The sequence below is a fragment of the Gadus macrocephalus genome, chromosome 6 (assembly GCF_031168955.1).
Source record: "Gadus macrocephalus chromosome 6, ASM3116895v1".
Classification (NCBI taxonomy): domain Eukaryota; kingdom Metazoa; phylum Chordata; class Actinopteri; order Gadiformes; family Gadidae; genus Gadus; species Gadus macrocephalus.
In genome coordinates this window covers 18,204,178-18,219,689 of record NC_082387.1, presented here as the reverse complement: position 1 = coordinate 18,219,689, position 15,512 = coordinate 18,204,178, and the positions used below count along the sequence as shown (strand labels likewise).

At 42.9% G+C, this 15,512-nt stretch overlaps 1 protein-coding gene across 1 annotated transcript in view; it reads left to right on the top strand.

Moving 5' to 3' along the window:
* The window catches only part of grid2 (glutamate receptor, ionotropic, delta 2), a 362,174-nt gene that overhangs the window by 238,981 nt on the left and 107,681 nt on the right, over positions 1-15,512 (top strand). Inside the window, exon 4 of the mRNA XM_060054677.1 lies at positions 5,930-6,135. Coding sequence (XP_059910660.1) covers positions 5,930-6,135 — 206 coding nt within the window. The remainder of the gene's footprint in view (positions 1-5,929; positions 6,136-15,512) is intronic.

The following is a 15,512-nucleotide window of genomic DNA, read 5'->3' as shown; positions in this document are numbered from 1 at the left end:
AGAGAAAAAAAATTCTCCTGAACATTGGCTATTTTGAGGTGAAAAGAACCTTATCAAATCCAAAAAGCGTTGGTGTGTAAAGGTCTGTGTGTTTGCAATTGTGTGTGTTTGTGTGTTTGCAAGTGGGTGTGTGTGTGTTTGTGTGGGCACGTGAAGGTTTGCAAGTGTGCGTGGCTGTGTAAGTGTGTTTGTGTGTAAGTGTGTGTGTGAGAGTGTCTGTGTGTGCATGGGAATGTTTGCAAGTGTGTGTGGCTGTGTAAGTGTGTCGGTTGGGGTGACAGGTGCTTGTGTGTCTAGTGAACCAGCGCAGTCTCCCAGATGAGGATCAGCTCTCCCCGCTTGACTGTGAGGGTGCTTCAGCACTTGGTCCATGACCTGCTCAGCACCATAGACTGTGTTCCCAGAGCACGTTCTCCAGACAAGGAGAGAGACACTCAAAGCTCACTCTGAGTAGAGGATGAGTAATGCATTGGAATACATAATCTTAGAGTCCAGATTGGACCGCTTCTAAATGTCATACAAGCCATGATATTTATGATTTTTGAAAGATGGTGGTGGGTGACTTGGCAGCGTGGATATCCGGCATGTCTTTTCAGTTCAACATATGCTTGGTTCTTTGTCGATGTTTTTACAATATATTTGGCAATGAGTTGTCATGGTTGCTTGTGTGAAATGTGGTTACAAAAATATCCAGAATGATGCATGTAATATTATAGGAACTAGAGTTTTCGCGCGTCCATGCGCACGCTCAACCTCTAGTTGTAATTAAACCCATAGCAATAATGTATATATAATAATGTGGAAACTCCAGTCGATAATGTAACACATTTCTGAGCGCATAATAAAAAGATTTTGCCTATAATTGTACAACGTATAACATTCGTTCACAACAAATGAAGTGCCAACAATTAAATGTTTTTTAACCATTCAGCGAACAAAAGGATTATCATTTAGGGGGCGACTCAATGGCATGCAGAAGCGTCATCAACCGCTGTGGACTTTCGCTGCGGTGTGTGTGTGCTTGGCGTGTGTGTTCTTACCTGCGTGTTTGTCGATGGCGGGGCCTTTATGTTTAAAAACATACAGTCTTACGCAGCATGCACACTACACCGTCCATCAACAGATGACAGAAGGCATGGCTGACGAGTGGGGGAGTAGTCTGACATATCCACTCTCTTTCCCGGGTCGTTTCACAAAGGTGATTTTCATTGGTCAGAGCCCGAGTTGTGTCACAGTGCATACATTTGCATACGCAATCTGATTGGATTACGGGTCCGTCGCTGCCTGAAAATTGAAAAATATGTATTTAAATTATACCTATTTATTACTTATTTTTAGATTGATTTAACTTTAGTGAAGAAAAATGTAATCGTTGATTAAGAAATAATTAGGGGAAAATGTTATTCAGTACATTACTTAGCAGACGCTTTCATCCAAAGCGACTTACAGTTAATATACATATTGACACACCGACGGCAGAGTCAATGGGATGCACAGCAAGGAGTAGATAGTGTTTTGCTCAGGGACACATCAACACTCAGCTAAGAGGAGCTGGGGATCGAACTAGATACCTTTTGGTTACAAGACAACTGCTCGACCTGCTCAGCTAAGCCGAAGCATCTTTGTATTGTAATATCTTTGTGTTTTAATATCTCTCAGAATGTGAACAAAGTTATTTGATATGTTTTAATTCAATAACAATGTATATTTGCACTTGCCAAAAACCTTCAAGGGGATAAACGGTGGGATTAGGAGCATTTTGCAAAGATCTTTGCACAATCTGTTTTTGTGAATTAACTATTAATTATTCCAACCCTCCCATAAGAGTGCCAAGTCAGCCTCGACCAAGTCAACCCAGCCTTTCTCCTCAGTCTTTTTTGCTCACTAAAGGATAAGCAAAGACAGGCAAACACACCAGCTGGAAAGAAACAGCTAAGGCTTGAATCAGACATTTGCTGACTTGTAAATGAATAGGCAGGCATAAATCCCTGTTACGTACGAAGCCGATTTTAAAGCAAGCAAAACAAGCAAAATAATCAGCCACTAGTAACATTTGGATGTCCTTTTTTTTTGTGCATTATTTAACATCTGCTAGTGATGCTGACAAAGGCTTAATTTATGATGATGGCAATTTAGATTTCCTGTGTTGCAGGAAGTAGTGGGCATGATGTGGTGGATATAAAGTGACGCATTAAGTGTATGTGATCATTATGCGTGCGTAAAAAAGGTTTCTGCACAGCTATGAGTCAGCCACTCCGCTGATTGAATGTGTGCTTTAATAGATGTTTGCATGGCGTGAATATATGCCGATGGTGATCTTGTGTTGAGGATTTTGACATGCAATTATTATTGCAATAACAATTACAATTAGATACAAAGTTTATTTTTGTACAGCGTTCAGAATTTAAGAATAGACTAACAGCATGCCAGGCTTGTTCCTTCATGCTTAGAAGACCTGAAATCAAAAACACACTCAAACACACACACACACAGTTGTAGATTAAGGCTGCATGGTAATTATCAGTTCTGATAAATTATCCGATAATGGGAAATTCGTTTTCGCAATTAGGATTTCGGAAAAGAGCCTATAATTCCTCGTCAATACTACTTCCTCTTCATCCGTACAAATATCATAAGTTACTTGAAAAAAAATTGGATTTCTGTTATTCCGATGTATTTCGATCATGGTAGATACTGTTCTAACACCTCAAAAAGACATGAACTGTAATTAGGATGTCTGGTGTTTTTAATTAAACCTCATGGTACATACTACATATATTGCTTGGCTGCAGTACACTTCACTTCAGTTTTGATGTTTGGACGCCTACCTGGAGGGCCTTATGCCGCGTTTCCACTGCAGGGTGCGGAACGGATCGGATCGCAAAGGTGCGGTAGGGAGGGGGCGGTATAGACCAGCTCAGTTCAGAGGTCGCGTTTCCACTGCTGACAGTACCCTTGGTGGTAGGCCGGATGTCGATCGCCGCGGCAGCTACGTAAACATCGTAAAAAACGTCTTCCTCCCCAAGAATGCAGACGAACGTCTCCACCTCCTTGTTCGCCCAAGCAAGCTTTTTACGTGACATGTTAATTGTAAAGAATAATACCTCGAGGCTACTGTTTGTTTGTTTTTATCCCCGCGTCACCCGGAAGTGACGATTCTGTCGACCAATGGAGGGGGGGTGTAGCTAGAATTTCACGGGACCCTTTCAGGCGTCTGGTCTCGTTTTGGGTACCGCAACGGAGGAGTCCCGAGAATGGGGCCGGAACGGGTACGGCAAAGTCCGGGTCACGCCCACTTTTGGCGGTGGAAACGCGACCCGACCCGCACCTTTGCGATCCGATCCGTTCCGCACCCTGCAGTGGAAACGCGCCATTATTGTAAATCTTGGATCGCCGGGGTACTCCACCCACCCAGGCCAGACACTAAACGTTGGCAAACAAGAAACTATTTTTGTCTCAACAACAATATGTATCAAAATTGATTATGCTTCGAAAATATATAAACATACTTAACATAATATAAAATCGACCGATATCGGTCGTCAAAAGTTACAACCGAACCCTGTAATAACTACATGATCAGTGGTTATGCTATGGTAATGTAGCTAAAGCAAAAGTTTAATTATGAACACGACGTTCCCCTTCTGTTTATCATCGATCTATGGTGGGTCCATGCCTTAATCGTAAGCCCCTCCCCATATCTCTCAACCAATCAGTACCTCATTTAGTCATTCATGCTGGGCACTTGTCTGATGCTTTCGTTGAGTGCCCCTTCAACTCCGGGATTAAGCTCCACCTGTCTACAGAGAAAGAGATTACATTCTCCAGGGCCGAGGCACTCCATCCATAGTCTCACCCCCACCAGAGACTAGACGCCTTCAGGGGGGAATCTTACACCGGCATCCTTCCATCCGTCGTCCCAATTAAGAATAATTTGATGTTGTCTAATCGTTAAATTGTGTTGTCAATAAATGTTGTGGTTCATTTGAAATATTAGTTCCTCCTGATGAAATGGCGGATAGTGTCAGTCTATATAAAAAATGGCTTTGATGCTTAATGCTAGGCTGTAAACACCGGAATACAGTATTACATCAGTGATGCATATGCACTATGCTATTCTTACACACAAAATAACCTCAGAAACAGATTTTCCGTTCCAGCCAGCTGCTATCTGAGCTGTGTTTTTGACTTTGCCTTGTCTGTTTTGCTCTGAATGCATGCATGGGCAGTATTTGAGTGTGTGAGGAAGAGGAAGAGGAAGAGGCTGGTCTGCTGTTGTCACTACCTGTGTACTGTTGTGCTTGCACTGTCCAGGGAGACAGGCAGATCAATTCAGGATTTTGCTAAATAATTGATTTTGTCCTCTGCTGAAAACTTGAACACAACATTACTAGCTGAGCTGCAGAGTGATACATACACACGCACGCACGCACGCACGCACGCACGCACGCACGCACGCACGCACGCACGCACGCACGCACGCACGCACGCACGCACGCACGCACGCATGCACGCACACATATGTTCTTTCCTGAACTATGAACGGCCTCAATGTAGTGATGACTTGACATCGGTTGGTTACATGGAGGCCAAAGACCAGCAGCTATCACCCCAGCCCCCCCCCCCACACACACACACCAGCCCTTTAAAATCATGATCAATCTGGTTGACGATGACAAGTGACAGCGGTGTCATTTAAATTGCCCCCTGAAATCAATCACTAGGTCGTTACTTCATGTTACAACCCTCGCACTCACAAAACTGAGACCCACAGGAAATGAAAGACTGGCATGCTCTCAGACTTCATCAGCTGTCTGTGTAAACTATGGATGAAAATATCATCATAATTAGGTGTACTTGCAATGTTAATTATTATAAAAACTGATAATACTATAAAAACAGTTGTATTACTGGACATAAAAACACGAAGAAAGCATTGGTTTGTATACTAAGCTATTTGTGTGCAAATAATGATTTAAATGTTGTTGTGCTATAGTTCTTATCGTGACAGCAGTTGTTTACCAGAAAGCTTCAGTTAGACGTTGTTGTCTTTATAAATACTGTATTCTATATAGTTAAGGGTGAACTCTCTTGTAAATTGATCGCAATGCTGGCATTATTATTATTTCAAAACTTTGTTTCTTGTGATGTCAATAAATCATGTTACACTTGCGGATCATCCAGATTTACAGAGCATATGCCAGATCACAGTCACTTTAGATTAATAGACGTACAAGTACACCAGCAATAACCTCTGGTCCAGATACGCACAGATGGCTCAGCGACTACAAAACAGAGGGAGATGGATAAATTAACTAAATCATATATTTTGTGAAGAAAGAGAGAAGACAAAAGATAGCCAAAGACTGACAAAAAAAAAGACTTATTATGGCATTTTTTTAAAACATCTCATGAATACTAATGTTAATATTCATAATTTGTTTTGTTTGGCCAACAATAAAATCCTTTCAGCAATGTGAACAGTTGTAGAGCTTTGAATTTTAATTGTTTTGGAGAGCTTAATGTCCTCACCATGAAGTCGATATACCGTTCATCGCCTTGGCTTTGATTTATATTCTCGACCTCTCTTCGTCTTCACAACTTCTCAATCCCAATCCGAAATCTTTGATTGTCCATAGGATAAGACACAGAGGAATTTGCTTAGGTTAAGATGCGTGCCTAAAACAATACAAGTGAACGACAACACAAAGTAAGATTTTGCTTCCATACCAACCATGCAACCAGAAGTCTGTGAGATGCTGCACCTCCCTCTCTCTCAATCAAGGCAGAAAATCCCCAACCTCTGCTCCCCCCAAAAAGATGGTGTCCAGCCCACCTAGTGGCAAAGATGTATACTTAATCCCGCCTTGGGATCTGATGGATGTCCACAGCATCACAAACCTTATGTCTTACTCTATGTCCCCCCCAGATATCCGGGGTATCGAGGACTTCCTGGACCGCACGTCCCAGCAGGGGCTGGACGTGTCCCTGCAGAAGGTGGAGGCCAACATCAACATGATGATCACCAGCCTGTTCAGGACCATGCGGACGGAGGAGCTCCATCGCTACCGCGACACCCTGCGCCGTGCCGTGCTCTTCATGAGCCCCGCCACCGCCAAGGCCTTCATCACCGAGGTAGGATGCACGCACGCGCACATGCACACACATACATGCATTCTTTCACATATGCACCGCACGCACACACACCTAGGTATTCACACATAAAGCATCCTTTCTTTATTATTATCCTTACTTTGCCCATGTCCCTTCCTTTCGACTTATTGTTGCGTGCACATATCGGCAACTTTTTTGACATTTCACAGGAAGCATTTGTTGACCTTGTCCTGAACTTTTGAATCCAAAAATAACACCTTAATTCATGTTATTGCAGAGCTATCTGCCTTCAGCTTCACTCTTCATTATTTATCCGTACAGAAGTCACAGGTATATTGAGGCGACATATTCACAATCGCACTCTATTTCTTCAGATATACAGACCTAGAAACCTTTTGAAGACATAAAATATGTTCTTTTGCCTTTTTACAAGATTTATTTATTAATTTTATTAATTGTATAGGTCAAATGTTTGACCTGTGGGTATTTGGGCAAAACTAAAACCAGCAGATATCTGCTCTTTGGTCAAATTAACTAGTCCACCTATTCCATTGTGCGATTCTTAGCTGATTATCTGTGCCTACATGTATTAATTATGTGCCCAAGTGCTCGGTTATTGCCCCTGGCCTTTGGAGCTGAATCAAGCAATTTCTCTCCTAATTAAGCAGATCAATTGAAAACAGTAATTATTTTCCTGCGCCCATGCCTTATACATGAGGCTGGGAACATGACACACATGGGCATTTACATTATAAATAGGGATATACTCCTTACATCTCCCTGTACTCTAACAGGCGGTCTCCCATCTCTCCTCCCCCCTATCTGTCTCTCTTCTTCCTGCACGGTTCTTCCACCAATTTGTCCCTTCTTTTTTTTTCGTCTAGCCCTGCAGAGGTAGACAATTAGGAAGAGCTTCTTCGCCTCTTGTACGTAAATGATACAGAGGGTCATGGTTGAAAGCAATAGGCTGCAGTGTTGGTTATGAATTTATAATGAGGAGGGTATATCGTAGGACGCTGCTTAATCCCATGTGTCGTGTTCTCAGCGCGCTTTAATTAAAAGTGACCTCAGAAAGAGCAATCAGAATCTCATTTGGTTGGAGGCATGACAGAAAAGGGGTTAAGACACACAAACACGCTTTGTATGCATGCGTAACTGCGCGCGCGCACGTGTGTGTGTGTGCATAGAAACACATCCATTGACATTTAATGGCCATTGAAAGTATAAAGTTGACATTAATGTTCTTAAACTGTATTTAGGTTCATTATAAGCACAACATAATATAGACGCTTCACACCTGCCTGTTACATAATTGCATGTTTTTTATCCCACTCAGTCTTTTGATAAAAGTGTCTGCTACATGACGATATTGGGAAGTGGTAATTATTATTGGATCTTAAAAGCATATTTTATTTGTGCATTTTATTCTTCTTCTAAAATAAACACTTCTGAAAGCAAGTCAACGTAACATGCTTGTTACAACGTAACAACCATATTTTATTTGTGCATTTTATTCTTCTTCCAAAATAAACACTTCTGAAAGCAAGTCAACGTAACATCGGTGTGTGTCGCTCCAACAGAGACGATTCCTCTCTCCTTCTCTCTTGCAGTGTAACACATATTTAACCTGCATTAGTCAAATGATGGGTTTATAGAGATTGAGATGGATGAGATGAAGGGGAGGGTCCGTTAATGCGGGCGTTGGAAGATTGATGATTGAAGAATGTTGAATTAACTGAGTGAACGAAAAGGCGAGGCAAAGTTATGAGGACAGAGACACCAGCTGAATTCGAACAGATCGCCTGGACACTGTTCTAGTGCTCTCGGTTATTCTACGAATCATACAGACCACTCTAACACATGGACTATGGTTAAGTGAGCCACAGGGGTCTATTGAGAGACTAGAAAAGACCCAAGTTGTACGAACGGCAAACATTGACGAGAAATGGGAGAAAATAGTAGGAGGGCATCCTTTGCTGTCATTGTGAAGGGGGAAGGGATGCAGCAAAGTAAGGGATGCAGCAAATAAAGGAATTGGAGGGGAAATACAACAGATTCACTCGGTCTTAGTTCATAGATAAGAAAATCGGACTGAAGAAGGATTAAGCAATGGCAAAGTAACATTAACAAAATGGCAAGATTATAAACAGGGAGGAGCTGACAAAATAGTGCAGTGCTGCATACAAAGCCTGTCTTGGAAAACGCAGAGACTCAAGCTCTGATTGCACATCAGGGTTGTCATGCATGTGTTGCTTGTCACTCCCTCATGCCATTTTTCTATGATTTCAATTTTTTTTTTGTGTCCATGCTGTGATGTAAGCCCAGCAGGGAGGAATGATGAACATCTGTTGATTTTTTAACAGAATGATTCCAACAAATGCACGCATGCACACACACACACACACACACACACACACACACACACACACACACACACACACACACACACACACACACACACACACACACACACACACACACACGTAACACTCTATGAAAATCTGCCAAATGTATGACCATACATGGTGGCACCGTATTTCATAAAGCTAACTCTAAAGGGAACTGAATTGTTTTGGTTGGAATTGAAACAGCTTTTCAGAGCCATAGTCCCTACTGATACTTTGACTACTGTATGTATTACCGTTCAGTAAAATGAAGCATATTCAGTTGTTTATCATCCAGTAAATTAAATGTCCTATGTATTTCCCTCAGCAAATAAACAGTCTACCAACCAACATTGTATACATTTAATTTGCATTAATCTGCATTCCCTTTATTCAGTGTCTATCAGTCCAATTGGTAAATTGGTTTTGCATACCGAGTTGTTAAGACCACTAGCATGCTTTGGTGATCTAGACTTTTGTCTCACAAAACATTTTGTAGTGATGGGTTCATAATGATTATTTGGTTGTTATCATAGTGTTTAATCTTACTCTTGTGCTAACCTCATCCCTTTATGTTGTGAAAAGAGCAACGCAAGATTGTTTGATATAAAACTGGGAGATATCTAGTTGGAAGAAATGGGGGGATAATTAGAGAGATGTGAGACCGAGACGCAACAAAGAGATATAACTGGAATGGAAGCAGGAAGGAAGGAAATGGTAAAAGGAAAGAACAGCAATACAAACTACAGCCTGGGGTACGGATTCAAGTGGCTAGGATGTTCAAGAACCCCAAAAAGTAAAAGTTAAGGACAGTGGAGGCTTAAGGGTAGAGATGTGGACAATGGTGTTTCTCTGTACAACACCGCATATATTAATATATACATCTAATAATTACACACACATATGCCACTCATGCATACAGAGAGACACAAACACGCACACAAACAGCCACACACACACACACACATGCACGTGCACGCGCGCATGCATGCACAAGCACACAACCGATCAGGCAGATATGGCCTGTTATTTGTTTCAGTTTTCAGAGCAGCTGAAGGGCAGTTCAAGGGCTCTGTGTCTCCCCTTGAACTTTATCGCTAGACAGATATGCCATTATGGTCATACCCTTAAATGCTTGTGTGTGTGTGTGTGTGTGTGTGTGTGTGTGTGTGTGTGTGTGTGTGTGTGTGTGTGTGTGTCTTTGTGGATGATTATCTGACCAAATTGCATTGAGAAAGCCTGATGATTGTTGAGCATTACTGTCAGAGAGCTAAAATGTGTATGTGCTATGTATTTGTTTATGTGTGTGTGTGGGGGGGTTGTATGTGTCTGCGTTGTAAGGAGTGAAAGAGGTAAGCACTATTGGCTAGGGTTTGCATTAGTTTGTTCTACTTTTTCTGTCTGTTTACACACTGGCATACAAAACATATCACATGGACGTAAACAAACACACATTCACACACACAGCTATTGCTAAGTTGACACAAAAATGATGATGTTGATACAATGCAAATGTATAAGCAGTCTGTAAGCAGTAAGCTTATGCATCCCACATCCTTTTATCCTGAAATTCTTAGGATAACCGACGGTTGACCTCCTATTCTTCCTCCTCCTCCTCCTCCTCCTCATACTCCTCTTTCCCTGTCACGCCTCTGGAATTACAGAGTGTTCCTAAGTATCCGAGCACACGTGTGCATCCATCCATGCATCCATCCACGGCTCCACCTACATGTGGGAGCCACTCGCACCGATTTGAGCAGTTCATTGGGCCTGCATTATGAATGACAAGGACCATAAACATTCTGGGAGGTTCCTCTCCTTGTGTGAAATCATCCATTATGGAACGTCACGGGAAACGACCTCACCAGCACCCTAAAATGCAAGCATGCACGCAAGCACACACTCACATACACAGACACATGCTCACATACACACACACATGCGCGCACGCACATACGTAAATGGGTTGTGAAACCTTCTGTTCTGTGGGCAGTAGGTTTTACAATATTTTAGATGAGAGTGAAAAGTATAAAACAATACGGGTAATTGAATGTGTCCATCCCCTGCACATCACTCCTTTGTTTGCTTCTATCACTGTGGACGGTTGTATGATTTTGGACACTCGTGTTTAGTGTTATTTATGCACTATTTGTCTTTAATGGGACGAAAAGCGTGAGGAAAGAGGTGGAGAGAGATAATGAAATAAAAGGAGAGATTAAAGTGGACAGGGAAATGGGGAAGGTTGTTCAGCCAAGAAATTAAACATGGAGAGAAGATAGATTCCAATGAGGACGGTAACACGGAACGGAGACAACTAGCACAGCCACGTGAGATAGACGGGCACAAAATAAAGAATAAATTAGAGAAAAATAAGAAAAATGTCTGTCAACCGAGCAGCAGGAGCTCTGAGTGCCTGTACAATCAATGGTTGCTCGATGATAAACTATGAATAAAGGTTGTCTTAATAAAATAAAAAAGCACCAAAAGTGTTTGGGTAGACAGACGTGAACCACTTGAGGTTGGCTGATGAAAAAGGGTCTGCCTGACACCTGTTAGTGTTGCGTAATACTTTGTGTTCTTCTTCTCTGCTAGTGTGCCAAAGCACCGTCGTCAGGGGCAATTGTCCGCAAAGGAAGTGCCGTGCTGCCCGATAGTCATGCCTAAGGGACATGCTTTTGTTCTCCTATAATTCTGGTAATTTTGTGTGCTATGTCAAATCTTGGATGTTTGAAAAAACATTGTTCAGGACAAAAGTGTGTGCTGTGGTTACGCTTTGGTGACAGGACACAGAGAGAGACAGACATTTAAGGAAACCAGTGTGATTTAGACACAGCTTAACGATGGGCACCTCACAAAGACACCACGGTTCTGCTGGTGAATCTCATGGTGTAAAGTGTAGTTGTTTTTTGAAGCCTCTATCATCTGGCTTGTTCTGCAGAGTGCTCCCGGACGATGCCCCTTGTGTCGCGATAAATGGACAGCCTCTTTTTCCATGCTGGGTCCTTTAAAAGATCTCACAATTGTGTGTGTGTGTGTGTGTGTGTGTGTGTGTGTGTGTGTGTGTGTGTGTGTGTGTGTGTGTGTGTGTGTGTGTGTGTGTGTGTGTGTGTGTGTGTGTGTGTGTGTGTGTGTGTGTGTGTGTGTGTGGTATTTTTCTCTTAGGTACCTAGGGTATTTTCCGGTTTATCGAAAGGCCAGTCCTACACCAGACAGCACACAACAAACAAACACATGCGTCTTCATCTCTTTACTTTCTCCTCCCCATCATATTTATCCCTTTATTGTAGATGTTGTCCTGCTTCTGTTCACTTTCTCCATTTCTTCATATGCTGGATCCCCTGGATTCCACCATTCATTCTTGTGTTAGTGGTGGGGATTATTGTCGTCTAATCCTCTCAACTCTAACTCAGTCTCTCTGTCTCTCTCTCTGTGTCTCTCTCTGCCTTCTCTCTCTCTCTCTCGCTCTCGCTCTCTCCCTCTAAATCTTTGTGTGCAAGACACACACACACGTGCGTGTTGACTCAGGCGCTGTCTCTGGGTAACGGGGTCCGACTGGGGGGTCAAACAGCTTCCCTTCCCTGGCGCCAGTGGCTGATGAGGAAATGTAGAGAGCCGTGCTGGCAGTCAATGAAAGGACAGAGCCTGTAATCTGCTGTCTTCTGTCTCACGAGGCTCCCCCTATCCGGCCGTAACATCTCAGCCTCGCTCCTAATATTAGACTGCAGCTCATGCTCTACTGCCACCGGTTCCCCTATCTGGCAGTAACATCTCAGCCTCGAATGTGTGTGGATGATGGCTGATTTAAGCAGCCTCACCTGGCTAAGTATGATTGGACTATGAACCTGTTGCACATTCCCTCATCAGTGTGCAATAGCCATCTCCACACTGGAGCAACTGTAACGGCTGGGAAATAGGACTCAAAAGCACGACTCAGGTGGCAGGAGTCTGTGTAGAAAGAATGGTCCTTTCCTAGCGGATAGGTCGGTACAAGGGAAAGCATTGCCAGAGAAACAATCTGGCAGGGAGAAGACCAAGACGTAGTCGGTCGGTACATGGGTAGTCACTTGGAAACCCGGCAAATAATCCGGCAGGGAGAAGGCAAAGACGTAGTCGGTAGTAAACTGGCAGGAATCAGAAAACCGGGAACCGTAAATATCACTAGGAAAATGCTGTGACGTTTGATACAAAGAAGAAGAACTCGTACAGAGGAAGGGAAACACGATGACTAAATACAATAGGAGGGGAATGTTAATGAGGGACAGGTGAAAACAATTTAAGTGAGTGAGTGACAATCATAGACACGAAAAACAGGACAGCGAGTGAAACAATCAATGAAGGGGGCGAGATGTGACAGCACCCGTGTCATGTTAATTTACTGGGCGGAGGGGGTTGCTATACTGTCGATCAAATGAGGCGATGCAAAATTAATGGCAGAGTCCGGTGAAAGCACTTAAGTTCGAAGATGAGCCGGCAGCTTTGCCGATGAGACGAGGTAAAGAGTTGCTCTCCTTTACTTTACATTGACACATTGACACAGATGTAAGTAACAGCCTTAGAAGATGGGAATTCCTCTATTCCCTATGGGTTGTGCAGATGCCTAGCCTCCTGTGTAGATTCCAAACCCTAAGCAACAGGCAAGATGTGTCTAAGGAGCCCACGAGCAACAGGTCGTTTAGACTCTTTTTATAGGGAGGTCCAGCCCAAACTTCACCTCCTGATCTCTGCTAGACTGCTCTCTCCTAGCCCCTCATATGGCAAGACTACACTGAGAATGATCTCTCTGCCTCTCTCTCACTCTCTCTCTATGTATCTATTTTGCAAATGTTTTTGCACAAACAAAAATGTGACTTGCTGAAGATGGTGCATAAAAAAAGCAACATGACAAAAGCTAAATATGTAAATATTCATTGTAAAGAATTTAAACAAATATTTGAATAACAATAATTGCACAATAAGTTAATGTACATGAACAGTACAGTGATCGTCCTGCTTGTTTTAGGAATCATTTAGGTAAATAACAAACAGACTTGAACATGTGCTCGCACACACAACACACACACACACAAACACAAACAAACGCACGCATGCATGCACACAATAGTGACACAGAATGTCTGACCTTGCCTGAGGCAATTTCAGTATAGTATAGTGTCTGACATTTCAGGCCATAGGCTAATCTTTGTAATGCACAGGTGCAATTCCCTTTCTGCTGTTCTTGTGCTCTTTATGAACACTGGGTCCAGCTGTAGTCACCTCTTTATGTCCAGGAGTGATGCCTGACAAAAACACATTTTACCCTCCACATTCTTTATGGTCGCACCTCTCCATAACTCTACTTTCAGAGCAGATGGAGGGAACAGCATAGCACCGAAAGTATAACCTTGTTTCTCTGGTCAGCATGTGGTATGGTGGCTCTGTTTAGTTTAGTGTTTTATTAGCCATGATATTGTTCTGCCGGGGTACATATACATTAAGGCAAAATTGTTTGCCATACCTCATATTGAGCCCAATATTGAGCATATATATTGAGTGTTTTGTGTTCGGATACACACATGTGATGGACAATAAAAGGGTTTCCTTGATAATAAAGCCTCATGAGCAGTATTGGACACACTTAAACCAGGCTGTTTATTCTCTCTGCTGTATGGTGAAGGGAATAGGGCTGTATATGATGGCACATCCTATCACAGTTAAGAATCACTGGACCGTGAACGAGTTGTGTAGAGTCAACACAATGAATATATATCTCCTTTAAAACAGCCCAACACACACACACCCACACATGTATACAGTGACGCACACACACACACACACACACACACACACACACACACACACACACACACACACACACAAACACACAAGGGCCAGTATACACACACACACACACACACACACACACACACACACACACACACACACACACACACACACACACACACACAAGGGCCAGTATACAAACACACACACACACACACACACACACACACACACACACACACACACACACACACACACACACACACACACACACACACACAAACACACAAGGGCCAGTATACAAACACACACACACACACACAAACACACAAGGGCCAGTATACAAACACACACACACACACACACACACACAAACACACAAGGGCCAGTATACAAACACACACACACACACACACACACACACACACACACACACACACACACACATGCATACACACCCATGCACACACACATGCAAACACACAAACACACAAAAACACATCAATAAGGAGACATACATTCACACCCACACTTACAAACACACCCATCTCCCTTGCTTATTTCAAACTGAATCATGCGACAGCGTGATATTTAGAATTTCCTTATTTTTGCATTTTTTTATCTAATAAATATGTGAATGGCTTGACTAACATAAAGCACACACACATACACTTACTCACTCACTCAATCTCACACACTCACTCACTCACTCACTCACTCACTCACTCACTCACTCACTCACTCACTCACTCACTCACTCACTCACTCACTCACTCACTCACTCACTCACTCACTCACTCACTCACTCACTCACTCACACACACACATGCCAACTGAGGATGATTCGCGAGAGCCAGTCAGGGCTCTCGCTGTCTTAACACTATATTACATGTCGGAGGTTAGGATGGCGGACTCTGAGACAGAGCCATTCGGGATAGGCCAGAGGAGAAAGTTGGATGTGTGAAAGGCAATACTAATCGTTAATGGTAGCTCATGAGACATCTGATTGCTTCTTCCTCTCTGGTTTCCCATCAAACAGTCACGAGAAATCAATAATGTTGTTTGTCTATGTGGTCTGGTGGGGAGCGCTTTGTGTGACAGCTTGTCAGCATGCCCTGACATTTGGTGGCATTTGAATGTGTATGTGCTTTCCTTTGTGTGTGCGTGTGTGTGTTTGTGTGTGTGTGTGTGCTTGTGTGGAGACAGTGTTTCTGTGTGTGTGTGTGTGCTTGTGTGGAGACAGTGTTTCTGTGT